The sequence below is a fragment of the Loxodonta africana genome, chromosome 14 (assembly GCF_030014295.1).
Source record: "Loxodonta africana isolate mLoxAfr1 chromosome 14, mLoxAfr1.hap2, whole genome shotgun sequence".
Taxonomy (NCBI): domain Eukaryota; kingdom Metazoa; phylum Chordata; class Mammalia; order Proboscidea; family Elephantidae; genus Loxodonta; species Loxodonta africana.
The window spans coordinates 81,930,678-81,953,503 of NC_087355.1; the positions used below are offsets into that span (position 1 = coordinate 81,930,678).

Genomic DNA, 22,826 nt, shown 5'->3' on the forward strand with positions numbered 1-22,826 from the left:
AGTAACAAGCTAAATGCTAACCTAAAGGTTGCTAGTTCGAATCTACCCAGAGGCACCTCTGAAGAAAGATCTGCTTCCGAAAAATCAGCCATTGAAAACCCCACGGAGCACAGTTCTCCTATGACATACAAGAAGTTGCCGTGAGTTGGAATTACTTTGAGGGCCACTGGTACTGGTTTTTAATAACCCAGTGCAGAAGGGTACACCCATTGTATCCATTGTTTGGGTGGGGAAGCTAAGGCAGACCGGGGTAAGCAGTTTGCTTAAGGCTACACAGCTAGAGGGAAGCAGAGCTGGGATTCGGTCCCAGGCCGGCTGCCTCCAGCACCCACGCGCTTAAGACCCCATCCCACTGCCTCCCGGAGAGAAGATTTTAGGCCGACGGTTTGAGCTGTACTGACTCAGGCCTTTCAGAATCTGACTGGGGAACTTGTGTGTCTATTTTTCAGCAATTTGAGGAAAGTCAAGGTAGGACCAGCAGCAAGACTGCCTTCTATCAGGCGCTGCAGAATTCCCTGGGCGGCGAGGGTGGAGATACCAGGGTGGAGGCCGCTGCCACGTGGTATTACTCCCTGGAGCACTCTGAGGACGATTACGCCTCCTTCTCCCGGGCCCTGGAGAACGCCACCAGGTGAGCCAGCAGAGGGAGGGGGCTCTGCTGCCCGATCGGTGTCAGTCCAGTAGGCGTTCCGATCACGAATGAGGAAGGAGGGCATGGGACTCTGTGTGCTTGGTTTCCTCATCGTTATTCTTCCCTCTGCAAAGTGTGGTGAACACCTGCCAGAGGACAGGCAGGGTGGACCCTGCTGCCAGGCCACCCTGGCTCTTCTAGAAGGAAGAGACAGCACACTTGCCAGAGGCACCCATAGTACACCATGCATGAGGCAGCTCAGCAAAGGCTGTGAGATCTGAGGGCCCTCACACTCATGGTGGCCATGAGTTGGAATCCACCGGACAGCAACTAACAGCAGCAAGGGCCCTTGAGTTCATCCGGCCCGTGGTCTCAACCCGCAGCGCCCCGGGCCCGTGAGGAGGCTTTAAAAGGGCAATGGATGCCCAAGCTGCCTGGGTGTAGCCAGGGTTCACTTTGCAGATGGGGAAACTGAAGCCTGGATCGGGGGAGCTTTGGTGCCTGACCTAAGCACAGACCTAGGCTCCCAACGTAGCTCCATGGGGGGCTGTTTGCTATGCTCGGGTGCTCCAGCTTGTCTTGCTCCAGGAAGCCTCCCCCAGCGCCCCCCAAGAGAGGTTCCAGGCTGCTCCCCCAAACCCTGCTGTGGCCCAGGGTCCCTCTCTCCCTGCACGCCCCCACCCACACTGCAGGTGTCAGGGCGCTCCCGCCTCCCAGCACTCCTTGAGACCACTGGGCTGAGAACTGTGCCTTCTACGTGTGCACAGCAGATGCTCAAGAAGTGGTTTTGGGTGGAAATACAGAAATAACCAGGGTTCCAGCTCTCTCCTCCTAAGAGCCCCCTGGGGGTGAGACTGCAGAGGGCACTCCAGCTCTCGTGTCACCATTGAACCCCTCACAGACCCTGTGACATGCTCTCAAGTCCCTTTGCAAGGCCCCCGCCTAGGTGGGAAGAACGTGGTGGGGGTTTCAGCATCTCACGACTCTGCTTTCTCTCCCTCTGGGAGGTCCACACTTTGCCTCTGTCTCTGGGGACAGAACCAAATGTCATGGCTCAGATGCCTTTGCTGACCTGCGCCCTGCTGGGAAGGGGCAGGCAGCAAGGGGCTTCAGATCAACCTCATGGCTTAGAACCCGTACCAGGAGTCTGTGGTTTCCAATCCGAGTACTACTAGCTCAGAATAAAACCTTGCACAGCCCACTTGGGTCTTGGGGACCAGAAAGGCTTTAATCTTCCCTCTAGAGAAGAGCTCAGCTTCAAACCAAATTGCCAACAGCTATTTATGGAGGTCCAGCCCTTGGCTACGCCCTGTGAACTCACAGATATCCAAGTCCCTGGCCCCAAGAAGCTTATAAGTAAGTCAGGACTGGCTCCGAGTGGTGTCATAGAACAAACTCAGAAAACCTGAACTGGCTTTGAGGACAACCTGGGGTGAGGGCTTGGGTCTGATGAGGCGGGTAACCTAGACAGGCTTCGTGGGGGAGGCAGACTCTCTCTCCTGGTCATACTCAGGCTCATGGCCTCCTGTCTTATCCACAGTTGTCCTCCACAGGGCTGCCCTTGTGCGACCTGCTCCCAAAAGTCTGATGCCACCACTATCCTGCTCACAGCTCCTCAGGGGAGCCAGGAGGTGAAGCCCAGCTCCTTCCTCTGCCCTTTTGGGCCCCCCGAGACAGATCCCGCCCTACCTTGTAGCCTTCTCTGTAAACACTGGGGCCGCCCTGCAGACTTACCAAGGGCACTCAAATTACCCTGCAGAAAAGTGGGGACGATGCTCCTCCTTGAATGACCTTCACGCCTGGGGTCAGACTTGGCCACTCTGACTTGCTGCAGGGTGGGGCCTGTTGCCACCATGTCTCAGCTGGGGTGAGTGAGATTCAAGGACACTGCGGGACAGGTGGGGGTCTTGTCCTGACTCGGCAATGCAGGTGAGATTCAAAGCCTGGCCGGCAGAGGTCAACCAGGTCCCCTGGTTTTAGCTCAGGCCTGCTGCTCCTGAAAGCACACACCCTTGGCATTACAACACACAGGTTGTCACTGCAGTGAGCTGGTGCTTCCGTATTTAGTCATCAAATTACTCCCAGTGGTGGAGCAAATGTGAAATCCTGGGAGTCTGAGGCAGGCTTTCTCAATTTCAGCCCTACTGATGTTTGGAACCCGACAATTCTTTGTTGTGGGGCTCTCCTGTCCATCGTAGGGTGTTTAGCAGCATCCCTTGCCTCCACCCACTAGATGCCAGTAGAAACCCCTCAACCCTCAAACCGTGACAATCAGAAATGTCTCCAGGGGTGGGGAGGGTAAAATCACCCCCAGTTGAGACTTGCTGGCCTAAGGGCCTCTGTGCACAAAATAACCTTGAAGTCTCTGTCTTCTTTTAAAATGCAGACTTGTTTCATGTTCTGCTCCAGGGTATCTCTATATTCATCTTGCTTTAAAATTCTCTGCCCCCAAATCTTTAAGTCAAACTAATGTTCAGGGAAGATGTTTATCCCATGAGTTGCTTGACCCTAAATGGTCCGCTGGTGTAAAAATGGCATGGGGGCATTGTCTGACCCCGTCTAGCTTCACAAGGAGGAAGGAGACTCAAGACCAACAGCCCAAGGCTGATTTCTATGAGGCGCAGGTCAGACATGCCTCCTCCCTCTGCCATCTTTACCTGTTCTGACACCAACCGTACCTCCCATGGCACTCTCTACAGGGTTCAATAATTCATTGCAATGGCCACATAGAGCTCACAGACAACATTTACAGTTATGGGGTTTGTTAAGGAAGTACCAGGTTACAATTCAGGTTCAGGCACACTCAGGATACAGTTCTTCCATCAGGGTGGCCTCTTCTCAGCTGTGCTTACAGGCACACCTCTCTCTGGACCTAGGCCTCTGCCCTGCTTGGGCAAGTGTTAGAGAGCTCTAGCTCTGCCAGTAAGTGCCCAGGGGCACTCTACTCCGACAGCAAGCTTCCTGCCCGAAGGCACTCAGCTTTCTCACTGCATGGGCCTGGAAGCCCTTATGCTGTCTCCTGCTGTCCTTTCTCTGCCATCCCTTCTCAAGCTCTATCTGTCTCTGTCTCCTATTTCCAGAAGCATCTTAGCACAGGGATCCTGGGTCCAAAGGGCATGCTCTCCCCTCCTGGCTATTCTTCCTTGGTAGTGGAATGGCTCATCTCAAGCCCAGTGGGATGGCAAAATTGACTAATCCCTTCATTAGGCCCCAATTACTGTATCTGCACAGTCCCGACCAATCACTTGGGTGGGAGTTACAAGACCATGGCGAGAAAGGCCACACAAAAGTGATCCATTGCACCACAGCTGGGAACACCAGCTGGTGATCGTGGCCAGCCTTAAACCAAAGTGGGCAAAGGTCCTCCAACCCCACCTGCCGTCTGGCCACCAGAGGTGGTGGAGCCATTGGAAAGGTGTTCTGGGACATGCAGGGAGGGGTTATCTGCAGGCCTGTGCAGGGGGCCTGGGTGGCCGAGGGACCCCTAGTCTGTGGGCAGCCTTCAGCTGGCACAGTTGTCCATAGAGTTACACGTAACGAGACTCCTCCTCACCCTCCTTTCACCAGGGACTACTTCATCACCTGCCCTGTGATCGACATGGCCAGCCACTGGGCAAGACGGGCCCGAGGAAATGTCTTCATGTACCACGTTCCTGGAAGCTATGACCGCAGCAGGTAAGGGGGTTGAGTGGCCAAGTGGGTCTTGAGAAACAAAGGCACCTGGCAGCCATCCCTATCACTGCACCCATGATCTGCCTGGCTCCCTTGAAGGGATTATTCAGTTTATATGGCAGTTCACAAAAATGCCCAGAATCCACGTGAGGTCAGTAGGGTAGGAATGATTATACTATTTTACAGATGAGGAGCCTGAAGTCCAAGGAGTTGAGCATGATTGCTCCAAGAAGAGTAGCTGGTTAGTTATAGAGCAGTGACCCATGACTTCTCTGACCCTAGAACTTTCCAGTAAGACATGTGGTCTCCCTTCTTAGAACTATTTATGGTTTCAAGCTGGTCTACCTTCTGGAGTCAAACAACTCCCTCCAGGTTTGGGGGAGAAGAAATGCCAGCAAGGTTCTGAAAGTTGCTGTGCGGGAGAGAGGGACGATGAAGAGAGCCATCTGGTTTGGGTGGCGATGTAAGGAGCCCTTGTAATCCAGTGGTCTGTAGCCCCTCATGGCCAGGGAGGCCAGTGTGGGAAGTTACACTGAGAATAACCCTTGGCAGCATCTCCCAAATGCCAGGCTCTCAGGAGCTCCTGCTCAGCACCAGTTCTTCCTGGTTCTCTGCCTTCCTTTTAGGGCAGAGATTATAACAAAGGGTGTAATACTCTTGCAGCAAGTTCATCAAAAGCCTTAAAAATGTGCGTACACCTTTTTGTTATTGTTGTTAGTTGCCATGGAGTCATCCCCAACTCATGGTGACACCATGCCCAGCACCAAATGCTACCCATTCCTGCACCATCCCCATGATCTATTGTGGGCTTGAACCATTGTGATCCACAGGGTTTTCTTCAGAGTAGAACTGTCCCATAGGGTTTCCAAGGAGTGGCTGGTGGATTTGAACTGCCAAATTTTTGGTTAGCAGCCGAGCTCTTAACCACTGTGCCACCAGGGCGCCAAGCGTCGAGTAAAAATCCCTGTGATGAAAGGGTTTTGCAGTGTAGATAGGTGTGCTAAACTACTGTGCTTAGTCCCTTTAATGGTAGAACTTTCCAGCTCTCACGTTCTACCATTTTTAGAGGAGAGAGACACTTAACATCACCAAAACATTTTTATAGGCAGTGATGTTGCTACTTGTATACAAGCGGAAGAGTGTCATGGTTAAGATCGGGGGCTCTGGCGCCAAGTATCATGGTTAGAAACCCACCTTGAGCTTTATTGGCTTGGTGACTAAGGCAAGTCACTTAGCCTCCTTGGTGACTGAGTTTCTTCATCTGAAAAATGGAGATAATAACAGTACCTACCACAGAGAATTATTGTGATAATTTGTATATAGACGTTGCCTGGCAAACAGTAAGTGCTGAGAGTGTCTTGTTATTCTTGTCCACCAGAAAGCATTCTTGACAACTTTCTGATGTAGGTTTTCTCTCCCCACCATGATCACAAAAAGGTGCCATCTGAGTCCCTGCATGGCACGGACAGCTAAGCACTTGACTACTCGCCAGAAGGTTGGCGGTTTGAACCCACCCAGGGACACCTCAGAAGAAAGGCTTGGCCATCTGCCTCTGAAAGGTCATGGCCTTGAAAACCCTATGAAACAGTTCTACACTGTACACATGAGGCTGCCATGAGTCAGAATCAACTCAACGGCAACAACCACCACCACCAACAACAATGTAGGAGATACTTGAATCAATGAATGAATCCCAGAAACTAACTCATTTAACTTGTTGGCAAGTTTATCTTTTCTACCCGAAAAGACATCTCTCTCACCCTGGAGCTGTCACACTCCTCATTTATTTCTGGCTGAAATCTACATACTTAAAATATACGTGTGTGCTTGCATTTCTCGCCATCTGTCTTGTGCCTCCATTTCTGCTAGCATACATTAGGTCTCCTGGCAATGGCTGGCGAACAAAACACAAGAAATTACCACTTTCTTAGACTGTTGCTAATTGATCACAGAACAGTGTTGTCCTGTCCCACCCAGGTTATTTCTGTGCCTTTCATCCCTGAAATCAAGGGCTAACCTCCTGTAGGGAAAGAATAGGCATAGTGGATGTGGGAGGAGACAAACTGAAATCATGAAGCTATATGGGGGCTCTCTTGCTTGAATTGTGTCCTGTCCTTATTCTAAAGCTTTTTATCCACAGGGTCCTAGGATGCTGTTCCCACGTCCCAACGGGTAGGATTTGAGTTATCTTTGAATTGTGGGGTGGAGTGGGGCTCTTGGGATTAAACACCTACCTGGGCTCCCTTATAAGATGCTGACCAAGCCCAAACCAAACCTGTCGCTGTTGGAGTAGATTCTGACTCATAGGAACCCTATTCAACAGAGTAGTCCTGCCCCATATGGTTTCCAAGGAGTAGCTGGTGGATTCGAACCACCGACTTTCTGATCAGCAGCCAAGTTCTTAACTACTGTGCCACCAGGGCTCTATAAGATGCTGAGCCATTCTTTAATTTTGGGAGTGGCCGCTCTGGATAGTGGACGAACACATCTTTTAAAGTTAAGCCAACTAGGGTTTCAATCTCATCTCTTCCATTTATAAGCTGTTTGCACTTGGAAGCATTTTGTCACCTATCAAATGAGTATATCTGCTGTATAGTATGGTGCTGAAAATTCAAGATAATGCATGTTAAACAACTGGCACATTGTAAATGTTCAATATCCAGTAGCTAGGGTTATTTTTCCCTTCAGAAAATAAGACTCCGAGAGGAAAATATCACGATAACTCAAAAGGCAGCAGTGTTCCTTCTTTACAGTTTGTCTCAACTCTGGAAAACAAAGCAGTAAATTCTAGACTCAAAACATTTGCATTCTAGACATTTCTATGCATTCCAGGGGACTTTAACATTCCAGATTCAAAATATTATCTTTTTGGTTGACTGTCTTGGTGAGTCTGTTAGAATTAGCAAACCAAAGAAAATATTAAGCAGTGAATTCTTGAATTGGGTCCCTTGACCTGGCTACATTCTGTGTGATTCACAAGATTATTTCCCAATAAACATGGAAATAAATCATCTTCTGAAACTGAGCACTCCAATCCCATGATATATTGGGGTTTATGCTATCTGCCCTCTTCAACATTTATCTGGCAAATATTTACTGAATGTCTTCTATGCCCAAGTGACTCATTTAGATACCAGGGTTGGAGCAGCCAGAAAGGCAGAGAAGACCTGCTGTCCTGGGATTAACTCTGAAATGTGGCTGGGAGAGATGGTTGTCTAGAGATGGGGTACAGGGATAGCCATACACATATAACTCAGCAGAGTGAGCTCAGATGACCTGCTAAAAAGGGGGAACACTAGGGTGCTCTGGTCAGTGGAAAGTAGGGTCAGAGACTACTTGAGATTGGAGGTTTGGGAAGAACCTTCTGAAAAGGTGACATCTGAGCTGAGAACTGAGGAATGAGAAGGTATGAGCCTTGTGAAGAACTGAGCGGTCAGCAGTCCCAACAGGGTGATCGTCCAATGCCAAGGCCCTGAGGTGGGAAAGAGCTGGACATGTCTGAGGATAAAGAAGGAGGCCAAGCCAGCTGGAGCCTGTTGGAGAGGAAGAGGATGGTTGTAGATGAGAAGGAAAGGGCAGGGTCTTATAGATCATGTAGGAGTTTCTAGGCTATGGCAGGAAATGAGAAGGTATTCCATCTGAGTGTGATGGTATGATGGGAAGGCATTGGAGATTTTTAAGGAGGCATCTTATATAGAATGCACCTTGGTCTTTTCATTCATGCCCAAAACACAGCTCACTAAAACTCAGTGTCATTTAACATGGAATATAGAATAGAAACCTTGTTATCCAGTGTGATGGTCAGTTAATCAGGAAAGTCAATTAAAATGAGAACTTATGAAAAATAATTAAGATAGGTGTACACCTTAAACGAGGAGCCGTGGTGGCACAACAGTTTAGCACTCAACTACTAACCAAAGTGTTTCCAGTTCAAAAACGCCCAGTGGATTGCTCCGGTAAAAGATCAGACAATCTACTCCTGTAAAAATTGTTGTATTTGTTAGGTGCTGTCGAATTGGTTCTGACTCACGGTGACTCTATGTACTACAAAATGAAACCCTGCCCAGTCCTGCACCATGCTCGCAATTGTTATGCTTGAGCCATTGTTACAGCCACTCTGTCAGTTCACCTCATTGAGGGTCTTCCTCTTCTTTGCTGACCCTGTTCTCTAGCAAGCATGATGTCCTCCTCCAAGGACTGATCCCTCCTGATGACATGTCCAAAGTACGCAAGATGCAGTCTTGCCGTCCTTGCTTCTAAGGAGCATTCTGGTTGTACTTCTTCCAAGACAGATTTGTTCACTCTTTTGGCAGTCCGTGGTATATTCAACATACTTCACCAACACCACAGTTCAAAGGTGTCAATTCTTCTTCTGTTTTCCTTATTCGTTATCCAGCTTTCGCATGCATGTGACGCGATTGAAAATACCATGGCTTGGGTCAGGCTCACCTTAGTCTTCAAAGTGACGTCTTTGCTTTTCAACACTTTAAAGAGGTCTTTTGCAGCAGATTGGCCCAACACAATGTGTCTTCTGATTTTTTGACTGCTGCTTCCATGGATGTTGATTATGGATCCAAGTAAAATGAAATCCTTGACAGCTTCAATCTTTCTCCATTTATCATGATGTTGCTTATTGGTCCAGCTATGAGAATTTTTCTTTTCTTAATGTTGAGGTATAATCCATACCAAAGGCTGTGGTCTTTGATCTTCATCAGTAAGTCCTTCAAGTCCTCTTCACTTTCAGTGAAGATTACAGCCTAGAAAACCCTATGGGCAGTTCTACTCTGTTGCATGGGTTTACTATGAGTCAAAATAAGCTCAATGGCATCTAACAACAACAACACACCTTCAATATTTTGTTTTAACATTAACCATAAAAGTACGTATTCACTTCTCATTCTTCTGAGGCAAGGTCAAAGTTGGTGGTGGATTTTTATAGTTCTCTCCCTTGGATTTCTTGTAAAACCATAAATGTAAATCATAGACTGTGATTTCCAGTTTTGGTTTCTTGGAAGTGGGGCATCTACATGATATTTGGTTGATTTAATTAAAAGATATTACTACAACAACAAATACAACTGGCATGAACATGTTTACCTCGTGGTAAACACACAGCCTCACTGGTGAGAACAGATGCGTTGAAGCAGGAAGACTCAGCGTTTTCTGAGCAGCGGTTATTATGTCTTATGGAGGGAACCAAGTGTTCAGGCTCTTCCTGGCCATCAGTTGAAGCTTCAGCTGTACGGCAAAACAATATTTCACACAGCTCTGCTGGCTTTAGGGAATTACGGACATAACACAGGTATGACATTTGTGGCCAGAGGTGGGATTGTATCATTTAATGTAAATCAGGACCTAAATTTTTTTTTTTTTTTAAGAATTGCATAGTAAATCCTTCTGTAAAGCCATTTGTAAAACATGCAATTGCTTCCTGATTAATTTGTAGGCAGATCTGAACTTTTGCATCTTAGAGTTTGCCCAATGAGAGCATGCCTATAGGCTTCTGTGTTAGTCACCTAGTGCTGCTATAACAGAAATACCACAAGTGGGTGGCTCTAACAAAGGGAAGTTTATTTCTTCACCATAAAGCAGGCTAGAAGTTCATCAGCTCCAGCAGAAGGCTTTTCCTTTGTGTTGGCTTTCTCATCAGTCTTCCCCCAGAGTAGGAGCTTCTCTGCAGGGACTCTGGGTCCGAAGGACGCGCTGTGCTCCTGGCACTGCTTTCTGGGTGGCATGAGGTCCCCTATCTCTCTGTTTGCTTCTCTCTTTTGTATCTCAAGAGATTGCCTCAAGACGCAATCCAATCTTTTAGATTGAGTCCTGCCCCACTTACACAACTGCCACCCATCCTCCCTCATTAACATCAGAGAGGCAGGATTTACAACATATAGGAAAATCACACAACACTGGGTATCATAGCCCAGCCAAACTGATACACACATTTTTGGGGGGACATAATTCAATCCATGACAGCTTCTATTCATAAGCTATTTGACAGTTCCTTAGCCAAAGAAAAAAAAAAATTTAGGTCCTGATTTACTTTTTTTTTTTTTTTTTTTAGCCCATAGGAAAATGCCTGGGAAGCCCTAGTACTTCCGTTCCTTGCTGTTCCCTGATTTCCTTTGGAGGAAGTTATCTAGAGATGCCAGCTAGAGATAAGAAAGGGGTGTATTTTGTGGGGATGAGGACAACAAACTTCCTCCTGCATAGAGAAAAACAGGGACAAAGTCCTCGGACCCAACAGGCTTGCAAATCATTGCAATCAGATGGACTGCAATACCAGGCCTGTCCCCAGCATCAGCCTCTTGACCCCATTATCAGTAAGAAACCTGACCTCCATAATGCAAAAGTATGGCTTGTTTATATCAAGAAAGGTCCTACCCACTCCTAGTCCCCACCTTGAGGGGATACCAGCCTCAGCCCAACTCCCCAACTCCCACCATCGCTTCGGTGGGGCCTTGAGCCTCAGTCATTGTGTCCAGTTGGCTCCAAACATCCATGAATAATGGTTCCCTGACCCTGGGAGCAGAGCCCAAGTCAAGAGCTTGTGCCATGAATCTTTTTGGAAATATGGCTTTTTGCTGGCAGGAATACAGACTGAGTTCTCTGCAAACCCACAGCATGGCCAGGTGGGATTTGAGGTGAGCAAGATGGCTGAAAGGTAAGATTGGGGAGCACCATGTAAAAAGAGCCAGTATTCTGGACAAAGGCAGCGACTTGACGATTTCTCAGTTCTAGTCTTCCTCCCCACACTACTCCAGCGAGCTTTCTAAAAGATAAATGTAACTTGTGCCTTGGGACTTAGAGACCTCCAATGTTCCCCATCCCCTGAAAGATGTGGCCTTCAATTCCTCTGGATTCAGTTCTCATACCTATAACAGGATTAGAGATGGAAGCACCTTCACATCATGTCATTAGTGATTCCCATACTTTTGATTTTCTTGGACAAGGAAATATCCCCATTTCACTCCTCAGAATTACTCACTTCTCTGCACGAGGCCCAGAATGCTAGGGGCCTATGACTACGCCAGAACCAACTCCCCTCTGTCTTTTCTTCTCTGTGCCCAGTCTCCACGCAAAGCACACAACCCACCTTGCTGGTCCAGTCTCCACACGCAGCACACACCCCACCTCGCTGGTCAATCTCCACGTGAAGCACACACCCCACCTCGCCGGTCTAGTCTCCTCACAAAGCATACACCCCACCTCACTGGTCAGTCTCCACTCAAAGCACACACCCCACCTCGCTGGTCAGTCTCCACGCAAAGCACAGAGCTCACCTCGCTGGTCAGTTTCCATGCAAAGCACACACCCCACCTCACTGGTCAGTCTCCACGCAAAGCACAGAGCCCACCTCGCTGGTCAGCCTCCATGCAGAGCACACACCCCACCTCACTGGTCAGTCTCCACACAAAGCACAGAGCCCACCTCACTGGTCAGTCTCCACGCAAAGCACAGAGCTCACCTCGCTGGTCAGCCTCCATGCAGAGCACACACCCCACCTCGCTGGTCAGCCTCCATGCAGAGCACACACCCCACCTCGCTGGTCAGTTTCCACATAGAGCACACACCCCACCTCGCTGGTCGGTTTCCTCACGAAGCACACACCCCACCTCGCTGGTCGGTTTCCTCACGAAGCACACACCCCACCTCGCTGGTCAGTTCCCTCACAAAGCACATACCCCACCTCACTGGTCGGCCTCCATGCAAAGCACACACCCCACCTCACTGGTCAGTTTCCTCACAAAGCGCACACCCCATCTCCACGGCATGGCATGTCCTAAGTCTTTACCCACAGTACTCTCCCTTCCCCACTCATCCATTCACTAAACTCCTGCTCACCTCCAGGTCGTAAGTCCAATAGAACCTCCTATCTCTGACTTTCTATAAACTCACCCCATCTCTTTTCTCCTTCATCTCAAGGTGCTTTGTAAATAGTTCTGTGACATAGCTCATAGCATTTATTTTAAAAATGTTGGCATTTCTCCATTTGCCACTAGGCTGTGAGCCCGACAGAAGGGCTGCCATAGTCAGCTTCTACCCCAGTCCCCACTCAGAGCCCAACACAGCAGACATTCGGTAAATGGAGGAACTTGGGCCTCAACCCTGACATCCCTGGCTCATTGTTCACAGTCCGCACCAAACTATATTCATATCCTGAAACCAAAGCACAAAGCACATTCACACACACACACCCAGAGCCATCTCCAGAGCTATGGAACTGATCAGTTCACCAATATCAGCAACCTTGTCTCTTCCTTCAGTGGCAATTTACAGTTTGAGAGGAATTTCCACCCACTATCTGTCTATCTGTCTATCTACATGGAGCCCTTGTGGTGCAGTGGTTAAGAGCTCCACTGCTAACCAAGAGGTCAGCAGTTCGAATCCACCAGCTGCTCCTTGGAAACCCTATGGGGCAATTCTACTCTGTCCTATAGGGTCACTGTGAGTCAGAACCAACTCCAAGCCAACGCGTGTTTTTGGTTAATCTATCTATGCCACCACTTGTCTGTCAGTTTGCTGTACTGTGGTGACCTGCATGTTGCTGTGATGCTGGAAGCTATGCCACTGGTATTCCAAATACCAGCCAGGTCACCCATGGTGGGCAGGTTTCCAGACTAAGACAAACTAGGAAGAAAAGCCTGGCAATCTACTTCCAAAAATTAGCCAGTGAAAACCCTATGGATCACTACAGAATATTTTCTGATATAGTGCTGGAAGGTGAATCTCCTAGACTGGAAGGCACTCAAAATACACAGTCGCTGCAACAAGGACTCAAGGATACCAATGATCACAAAGATGGCACACGACTGGGCAACATTTAATTCTGTTGTATGCGGGGTCGTCTTAAGTCGGAGCTGACCCAAGGGCAACTAAAAGCAACCATCTATCTATAAGCATCCAAAGATGCCACATGAGAGGCTGAAAAGGGAATGATCAGCCCCATTTTACAGAAGAACAGAAAAAAAAAAAAACAAGGTTCAGGAAGTCAGTGGTGGAAGTGGGCTTGCACTGAACTTACCCAGCTGGACCAGGGACTTTCTTAGGCCCCCCACCTGCCTTTCCATGGGACAGTACCCTGGGCATAGGACTGGTAAATGTAAGATTGGAGGAAAGTTCAACAGGAGTATAATTACCGAAAACAGCAAATGACAAGTCAAAGCTAAAGAAAACCAGCCTGACCACATGTTTATATGACTTGATAGGCTCGAGCATATGATTTATCAATGATTGATCCCAGCGTAGAGAAACGAAGCCAAATCAATATGCATCAACCATCTGCCCCAGACCTGCAAGCACTGAGACCATTCAGCCAGTGAGTGTCTCCTTTTACCTCTTGGGCCCTGCGTGTTCTTCCGTGTCCCCCTCCGCTGATGCTGAGTCTAAAACCCCTCTTCTTCCTCCAGAGGGTCCTGGGACTCAACCAGGGCCCAGACTTGCTGAGGGCTCAGTCCCCTGATCCTGAACCCCCTCTCGCAGGCTCCACTGGGTGTTCCTCCTCCAGATGTCTGCCTTAAACTGCTCAAAATAACTCCAGCATCCTGATAGAGATCAGCCCTGCTAAGGAAAAAACAAGCAGAAGCCCCATACACAACAGACTCTCAAATTAAACAGATCAGATGGGCTGGGCTGCCAGGCCTTTCCCCCAAAGCTTCATGACTTTTTCAGGGTCACAGACAGGGGTATGTGGAATCTGGCTTACACCAGCTAGTGAGAGCCAATTGTGCACATGTCTTCCCAACTCCACGTTCAGTGGCTTGACGTTGGCCATGTTGGGAGTATTTACACTGTGGAAATTGGCAAAAGCTACAGAGCAGGGTCTTCCCGCTCACAAGAGCCAGTTGTTAAACATTTACCAACACAACACTGGCACAGACGTTCTTGAGAATATCTTGAAAACTATAAAGCTTCTCCCAAGAAAGGTATACATATGCATAATTTCCCAACATTTTATATATACTTTCAGGGAACATGTGGTCCTCTGAAACCCTATAATGGTCTCCAGGTTAAAAGCCTCCATCCTCCACCTGGCATGTGTCTCTCACAGGGAAAGGAAAAGGCAATGGGCATATGAGCCAGACACTGGGCCCGAGATTTGAAATATTTTATTGCTAAACCACATTCTATGTCTGAGGTAAGCGTGCCATGTTGCCACGTTATAGATGAGGGCACGGAGGCCTAGAGAAGTTATACATCTTGTCCAAGACTGCACAACTATTAAGTGATTGAGCTAAGATTTGAACTGAGGACTCTGATCTTGAAACCTTGCTTCTGTTCACCATACCACTTCCACCACCCATCTGTCAGTTTATTGTGCTGTGGTGGCTTGTGTGTTGCTATGATACTGGAAGCCATGTCACTGGTATTTCAGATACCAGCAGGGTCACCCATGGTGGCCAGGTTTTGGTAGACCTTCCAGACTAAGACAGAGTAGGGAGAAAAGCCTGGCAGTCTACTTCAAAAATTAGCCAATGAAAACCTTAGAATCACAACCGAGATGAGTCCCCTAGGTTGGAAGGCACTCAGTAATGTCTACAACAATGGACTCAAACGTGCCAGTGATCATGGAGATGGCACAGGACTTGGGCACCATTTTGCTTTATAATGCATGGGGTTGCCTGAGTCAGAGCCAACTCTACGGCCACTAACAACAACGCCACACAGCTTGGAGTGCAGCTTTCTTTGGAAGAGGCAGTAGACAAGTCCGCTTGGGGAAGGCGGAGTAATAGTCCCCCAAACGCCCAAGGCCTAATCTCCATTACCTGTGCATACGTTACCTTACAGGGCAAAAGAGACTTTGCAGATATGATTAAGGTTAAGGACCTTGAGATGCGGAGATTATCCTGGATGATGTGGGTAGGCCCAATCTAATCACGTGAGTTCGTAGAAATGGACAAGGGAGGCAGAATGGTGTGCCAGAGAGATGCCACGTGAGAAGGACTTGACCCACGGTTACTGGCTTTGAAGATGGTGGGGCAGGCCAGAAGCAGCAGCCTCTAGAAGCTGGGAACGGCCCTCGGTTTACAGCCAGCAAGAAGGCCGGATCAGACTACACCACAGGGAGGTGTATTGTGCCATAAACTGAACGAGCAGAAGACGGATTCGCCCCTAGGGCTTCTAGAAAGGAACGCAGCCTGCTGACATCTGATTCCAGTCCATCAAAACCAGTGCGGAACTTCTGACCTCCACCCTGTGAGATTGCACATGTGTGTTGTTTCGAGCCACTAAATTTATTGTACTAATAGATAGCAAGCACGGCCACTTTCCAGAAGGGCCTCCTGAGAAACCGGGTGGCTGCTTTACATTCCCACACGGAGCAGAGAGTGAGCAGGGTCTGGTAGGGAGGAAATCAGCTGGAAACACGGCCCAGACCAACTCTGGCTCCCTGGCTCCTCGGGGCTGGCACACAGGGTGGTCATGGGTGAAGCTCAGACTCCCACCAAGCCCAGTGCTGGTGGGGAGTAAACCCTTGCTGCAAAGCGAAGCGGACAGCTTATGTCCTTAGATCACCATTTAGTAGCCAGGGGCTTTGGCCAGAAAATGGCCTCCCTGAGGCTAAGTCTCCACTACTGTATAAGGAGTAATGATAACCACCTCCAGGGTCACAGGGATGATAAAGGAAAAGGGATTAGTGAATTCCCGAGTGTGTGCGTATGGGAGAGAGTATTTTTATCGCCATAGTTCGGACAACTCTGCCTGGCATCGTTTGTTTTGTGTTCCTTTTCCCTTTATGGATCTTAAATTGCTGTTACGACTGCATCATTATTGCGTTTTAGCGATCCTTGGGCCCAGTGAACAGGCCTGGACACCTGGGTATGAATCCTGGCCCTCCCGTGTTTCAGGCGTCACTTTATATTTCTGAAATTATGCACGTGAGCATAAACTTCTCTGGCCTGGCTCTTCGCTGGAGATCACCTGTGTCGAAGGCCTGCCCTAGTGCCTGGTACTTCAGGGTGCTCAGCATGCCATAGAGGAGGAAGAAGGGAAGCAGGGAAGTCCAGGAACTTGCTGGAGTCATCCAGCCTGAAGGAGGAGGAGCCAGGACCCAGGCCTGGTCGCACCAAGCCCTCCTGCCTTTCCTTATCATCCTCCTTCCAGGAAACATCCGTTCTGACCTGACATTGCTGTTCTACTTGCTGTGTGTCTCTGTGCAAGTCTGGGGACCTCTCTGGGCTTCATTTTTCTCATCTGTGAAATTAGAGGTTGTATCTAACATCCCTTCCAGCTTTCTCACTTGAACACTCTTTCAGGCTCACAACATTCTCTCCCACGGCCCCCACATCTCATGGACCCCGCCCAGTGCCAGCTTCAGCTCAGTCCATTCAGACCACTCACCTGGCTTGCAGACCTTTCTCCCTTTTGCCTGCTGTGTACAAGATGTTCAGCTTAGTCACTGGACGTGTATTTACTGAACACCTACTTACTATGTTCCAGGCACTGTACTAGGGTTGGCTACCTGGGTAAATGTCAACCTTGAAGAGTTGTGAAGGGAAAATTTTACATGAACAAGGGCTGGTACTGGGCCTGACGAGTAAAGGGGCTCAAAATACAGGCTTTTTTTCTTGTTACCTTTTTCGGTGAATGGTTGACCAAAAAATATTCAATGGAACTAAATTTCAAGGTTGTAATGTGGGCAAAAGAACATTGTCTTGGAGAGTCGTTTCTTGTTCCATGAGAATTAAGCGTTCAGCTTCCACCAGCAGAGGTGTTCAGCAGCGGTCCACAAAGAGGCCGCTGGATGAAAGGCCACGCTGAATCGCTGCTAAACGAAGCGCTCAACAGGAATCCTAAACCAAATGTCTAAGTTCTGAGAGGCATGTAGACGGCCCATTTGGTTTTCCCCAGTGGTTTAATATTCCTTTAACTGTTGCTTCTTCTTCCTGTCTGTGTCCCAGCCTGGAACTGCTGACAGATGTGCAGTACGCCTTTGGGCTTCCCTTCTACCCCACCTACGAGGGGCGGTTTACCCTGGAGGAGAAAAGCCTCTCCCTGAAAATCATGCAGTACTTTTCCAACTTCATCAGATCCGGGTGAGTGACCATCGTGTCTGAATTCTGTCATTGAGGGTCCCCCTCCGCCCGCCCCAGTCTGAACGCTGAGGCCATGTTTCACATTGACAGACTCATCCATTCCCCCAGAGGTTGCAGTCCCCTGCCATGAGTCCCCCTGCATCAGTCCCGCCTTCTTGTCAAAACCACCTTTGTGTACATTTAATCTTCAAGAAGGAAAGTTCCAATCATGCCACCTCCTTGTTGAACCACATTTGATTGTCCTAGTTTAGGGCTTCTTAGCCTCAGCATGACTGACATCGGGGCCTGGTAACTCTATGTTGTGGGGCTCTCCTGTGCACTATAAGATGTTTAGCAGCATCCCTGGTCTCTACCCACTAGATGTCAGTAGTACCTCCCCTCCCTCTCCCCCCAGGTGTGAAAACCAAAAATGCCTCGGACATTGTCAGATGTCCCCTAGTGGACACAGTCACCCCCAGCTGGGAACCACGGTTTTGGATTTTCAAATTAAGTTAAAATGCTCAAAACCAAACCAAATCAGTTGCCATTGAGTCAATTCTGACTCATGGTGACCCCCATGTGTCAGAGCAGAACTGTGCTCCACAGGGTTTTCGGTGGCTGATTTTTCAGAAGTAGATCACCAGGCCTTTCTTCCAAGGTACCCCTGGGTGGACTTGAACTTCCAACCTTTCATTCAGCAGCTGAACGCATCAACCCTTTGCACCATCCAGGGACTTTGCTAAAGGGACACCAGGGTAGAAATGGACACCTTACGCGTGTTCAGAAAGACCGAGGGCAATACTAGGGCATGAGCAATGCTGCTGGTCCTGAGTTCATGCCTTCCTTTTCCCTTAATGATTTGTAGTTCAGCAGCTGAGAGCATGGTCCCTGAAGCTAGGTTGAGTGGGTTCCAGTCCTGCTGTGGCACTTAGAGTTAAGCGACTTTGGTCCTCAGACCCCAAGTGCAAATGGTAAGTGATCCCAATGTGAATAGGAAAGACAGGTTTGCCTCATGGTCTTTATTCTCATCTTCCAGAAACCCCAACTATCCTCATGAGTTCTCCCGGAGAGCACCTGAGTTTGCAGCCCCTTGGCCCGACTTCCTCCCGTATGCTGGTGGAGAGAGCTATAAGGAGTTCAGCTCCCTGCTCCCCAATCGACAGGGCCTGAAAAAAGCCGACTGCTCCTTCTGGTCCAAGTACATCCAGTCTCTGAAGGCATCAGCAGGTAGGGCAGCCAGGAGCAGAGGCCCAAGTGGAGGGTAGGAGGGGCTGGTTGCTGATTCCTCAGCTTTTATGAACCCTCTGTGTGGCGCATTGGATGCAAACCCAAGGCCTCTTCCCAGAAAGAGCTCACAGTCTGGGGGACTCCTCTTTGCCAAGGGCCTCCTATTCTGATTGGCAGACAGAAGGGAGGTGAGAGAGAGAGAGGTACAGGGAGAGGTCATGGGGTCAGGGCGAGGAGGGTTGAGTAGGGAGCCAGCATTAGGGGTATGAGCCCAGAAGGTTGGTGTGTAGAGAGAGGGCGGGGATCTCGAATCTCCTCCTCGCAGCCCTTGAAGGGCTGGATAAAAAGTCCTGGGGAAGGATTCTAGCCAGGGGAGAAGTGGGCATTTCCACCTCTTCCTGTTGAAGAGAACTTGGCTCTTCTATAAACAAACCAGTCGACTCCAACTCGTGGCAACCCCGTGTGTGTCAGAGTAGAACTGTGTTCCGTAGGGTTTTCAATGGCTGATTTTTCAGAAGTAGATTGCCCGGCCTTTCTTCCAAGGCACCTCTGGGTGAACTCAAACCTCCAGCCTTTTTGTTGGCAACAGAGTGCTTTAATGGTTTGCACCCAGGAACACCTTGGCTTGCCTGTAGCAGAGATGCTAAAGAGAAAAAATGAATCACATGAAGGCACTGGGCATGTGGGGATAAGCACAATGGGGCTTCTACCCTTAAGAAGCTTCCAGCAGAGTGTGAAGTGAGCCACACAACCAGTAAATGCCCTTCAGCTTTCTGGGCACCATGATGGAGGTCTGCACCCAAGCCAGTGGGGGTCCAAAGGAGGGAGAGGTCACTTCTCCCTGGAGGGATGGGAAGCCTTCCAAGGGAGGTGACGCTTGGGCTGAGGTTTTCAGAATGACAGGTGTTCTTCAGGTGGGAAGGGTTTGGAGTAGGGAGGGATGTGACCTTGTCCAACCTACACTGTAGGATCTTGACTCTGCCTTTAGCTCCCAAGGCCAGTTGGCTCTCTGTTGATGAATCCAAGTCCCGTTGTACCCTTAGCATGTCCTTAAAGCCAGGCAATGAATCTGGTGCCCCCACCCCCAGAAATGCCCTCAGTAGAACATTGCAGGGAAAGCCCATCAGAAGCGAGGGTCTCTTTGGGCCAAAGGGAAAGGGACTAGGAAGGGGAACTCATGATCCTGGACTGGTCCCATGCTGCCCTCGCTCCTCCTCTTTCAGATGGAGCCAACGACCAGCAGTCAGCCCTGAGTGAAGAGGAGGAATTGCCGCCGGGCTCTGGGCTGAGGGAAGACCTCCTGGGCCTCTCAGGGCCAGGCTCCAAGGCCTACAGCAAGTGACCAGCCTCTGAGAGCTCCTCTGCCCACTGGCCAGTCGCCACCTGCCAACCCCACCCCAGACTTAGCTGCCCACCACGGGTACCTTGTTCTCTAAAACAGCCACTTAGTTTCAATAAAGCGTTTATGTGCACGGAGGCGTGGGTGACTCTGATTTGTTCATTCATGACAGATCTTGGACAACACCAAGTCATGTATTCATGGTGCTGAGGTCTGAATCCCAGGCTGCTGTTTTCTTTCGAGGCCCTGGGCCGGGTGCTGGGGAAATGAAGACCTTGCTTTTTAGAAGGAGAGAAGGGCAGGTGGATGGGTCCCCGTTTCCTGTGTTAAGTAACACAGGAAACGGGTACCCATCAAGGGCAAGCCCCAGAGAGACACAGCCCCACCTGTGTGCTAGATAGTATTCACTCTTGAAGGTTTCAGAACGGAGGTGAGCAACCAGCTCGGGCTGGTACAATATCTTAGGAAGAGGTAATGACAATGAAGGTAGAGAGGGGGGAAGGAACAGATTCCAGTACCCTTTAGGAAGTAGAACTGGCAGGACTTGGTTGAATGTGAAAGGGGTTGGGCGCATGGAGATAGAATTACCCCAGCTTTAGGCTGGTTTGTGTTCCCAGATAAGCAGCTGATTTTATCACTCAGTCTCCTAAGGGACACACTTGTGATGGTGACACTTGTGCTTAAAACTCTCTTCTCTCTCTCTCTCTCACACACACACACACACACTTCAAAGTAGGGGTAAATGACCCAATAAGCAAGGTAAACACAAGCTTATTTGTGCTTACTTCCTAATCTGTAGTGAATAATTTCACATGGGTTTCGTGTGGTGAAACTCATGTGAAATTATTCACTACAGATTAGGAAGTAAGCACAAGTAATCCTGTGCTTACCTTGCTGATTGGGTCATCTGCCCCAGTCAGGAATAGTAAATTTGAAAAGAAGCTTTGATTCTGTAGGAAAGTGCTGCAAGGTTGGGAGAGACATATGCCAGCCATACCTGGAGGTAGAATCTTTGATGTGGTGAAAAAGTATGAAATTGTTGACTACAGGTAAGCACTGTGCTTACCTTGCCTCTCAGATAATCTGCCCCCACTTCAAAGTAAACATAAAGACAAGTGGAGCCGGTTAACAGCCCCTGCCATTTACATGGCTGCTCATAAGATGGGTTTACATGCATCATCTCATTTGAGTTCAGCCCAGATTTCGTGAAAATGTGTAGACTGAGGTCGTCACCCCCATTTTGTAGATGTGGAAGGTGAGACGATGTGCGTAAATTCACACGGGGAGGAGGTGGAGGATCCTAGAGTCCAGCCCAGGTCTCCTGACTTCTCTGTCGCCTGGATAGACTTCAATAGGCCTAGGGCCACTTTGCATGTCCTCCAGAACGTGATAGCAGTGAAAGCCCTGATTAGCTTCTAACCTGCATTGTACACTCTATTAGTTGGGATGATTCTGTGCAAGTAACTGAACACCCAACTAAAGTGCCTTAATCAAAGGAATCTCCCATCAGTAGGTGGTTCCAGCATTGGTCAGCGGCTCAGCAATATCCTCAAGGATCCAGACTCTTTCCAGCGCTCCTCTTTGCTGTCTTTAGTGCGTGGATGGTGTCTCACCTCACTGACACAGTGTGGTTGCCACAACCCCAAACATCACATCCCCTTCTGACAGCATCTTGTGTCAGAAACAAGAGGTCCGGGGGCCATGGGGTCTTCTCCAGTGCCTCATTCTTTTCTCAGAGGGAAATCTTTCCCAGAAGTTCCCAGAAGAATTTCCCTTACATCTTGTTAGGCAGAACTGAGTTGTGGGCCCACTTTTAGACCAACGGAGAATGGGTTTGTCATGATCTGCTTAGACCAGGCATTGCTTATCCCCTGGAGCAGGAGATATGGCTGGGGTTCAGTTAGCAGAGATGAAGGGTAGACGGTTATTGGGTAGACAACTGACAGTCTCTGTCATATAATTAACCATCTTTCCCAAGACCAAGCTGGTCTCCACCCACCCCATCCCTGGAGCCATTCTTGCTCAGCCCAGGGTTGGAGTTGGCCTGACACACCTCTTTACTCCTTCAGTCCAGAGTGGACTGTGAAGTCAGGTGCTGCATTTGGAGGTGATAACAGGTGCCTGGCCATCAGAGGCCATGGTTCATCAGGGGTCATGCTGATACCCTTAATCCAGGCTGAGGCGGGGGTGGGGGTCTCAGACAGAGGGTGGGAGAAATGGCTCCAGGAGCAGTGCCCTGCCTTCCCATCTTCGTGAGCAGCTTTGCTCGGCTCTCCTGAGGTATCCAGAGGTGGAGGGTGGATGGGACTGAAGACCTGGAGGGGTGGGGGCTAGCCTGGCCCCAACCACAACTGGGCTGAGATCTTCCTGTGCTCCAACTGTCCGAGGGGAGGAGGGGAAGGGGCTGCCATGGTCTATAGCCTGAGGCCTTGGTGTCCAGAGGCACTTCTGGCATAGCTCCCTCCAGCCTGGCCTGGAAAGAACAGTAATGGCAGCACTGCTAACCCAGGTCTCCCACCCTAACCCAATGTGATGGTTAAGTTGTATGTCAACTTGGCTAGGCCATGATTCTCAGTGGTTTGGCAGTTATGTAAGGATGTAGTTTGGCAGTTATGCAATGATGTAGTTATCTTTCATTTTGTGATATAATGTAATCACCTCCAGGATGTGATCTGATGTCATCAGCCAATCAATTGTAAGGGGAGTTTCCTTAGGGGTGTGGCCTATATCCAATGCATGTGGACATTCTGGAAAAGCTCTCTGGCTCCTGCTCACTCTGGATCCTGCCTTGGCTTATCATCAGCTGACCCCCATTCTTGGGACTTGAGCCAGCAGCCTGCCGTATTGCCTGCCAGCCTTGATGTTCATTAGCCCCTGCAACTAATTGCATGAGTCCAGAGAAGCCTCCAGCCTGACGCCTGACCCACGGACGTGGGACTTGCCAGCC

At 49.2% G+C, this 22,826-nt stretch overlaps 1 protein-coding gene across 1 annotated transcript; it reads left to right on the forward strand.

Moving 5' to 3' along the window:
- The first annotated feature begins 377 nt into the window (after positions 1-377).
- Positions 378-20,007, forward strand: LOC111750052 (thyroglobulin-like). The gene is made up of 5 exons (XM_064268107.1): positions 378-631; positions 4,199-4,306; positions 17,200-17,334; positions 18,350-18,540; positions 19,764-20,007. The coding sequence occupies exons 2-5, from the start codon at positions 4,230-4,232 to the stop codon at positions 19,880-19,882; spliced, it is 522 nt and encodes a 173-aa protein (XP_064124177.1). The 5' UTR covers positions 378-631; positions 4,199-4,229; the 3' UTR covers positions 19,883-20,007.
- The last annotated feature ends 2,819 nt before the right edge of the window (positions 20,008-22,826 follow it).

Excerpts from the sequence above, each read along its gene's own strand:
- LOC111750052 (XM_064268107.1), top strand. The coding sequence starts at position 4,230 with ATGGCCAGCCACTGGGCAAGACGGGCCCGAGGAAATGTCTTCATGTAC. Across the intron at positions 4,307-17,199 it reads GGAAGCTATGACCGCAGCAG|CCTGGAACTGCTGACAGATG; the intron begins GTAAGGGGGTTG and ends TCTGTGTCCCAG. Across the intron at positions 17,335-18,349 it reads TCCAACTTCATCAGATCCGG|AAACCCCAACTATCCTCATG; the intron begins GTGAGTGACCAT and ends CTCATCTTCCAG.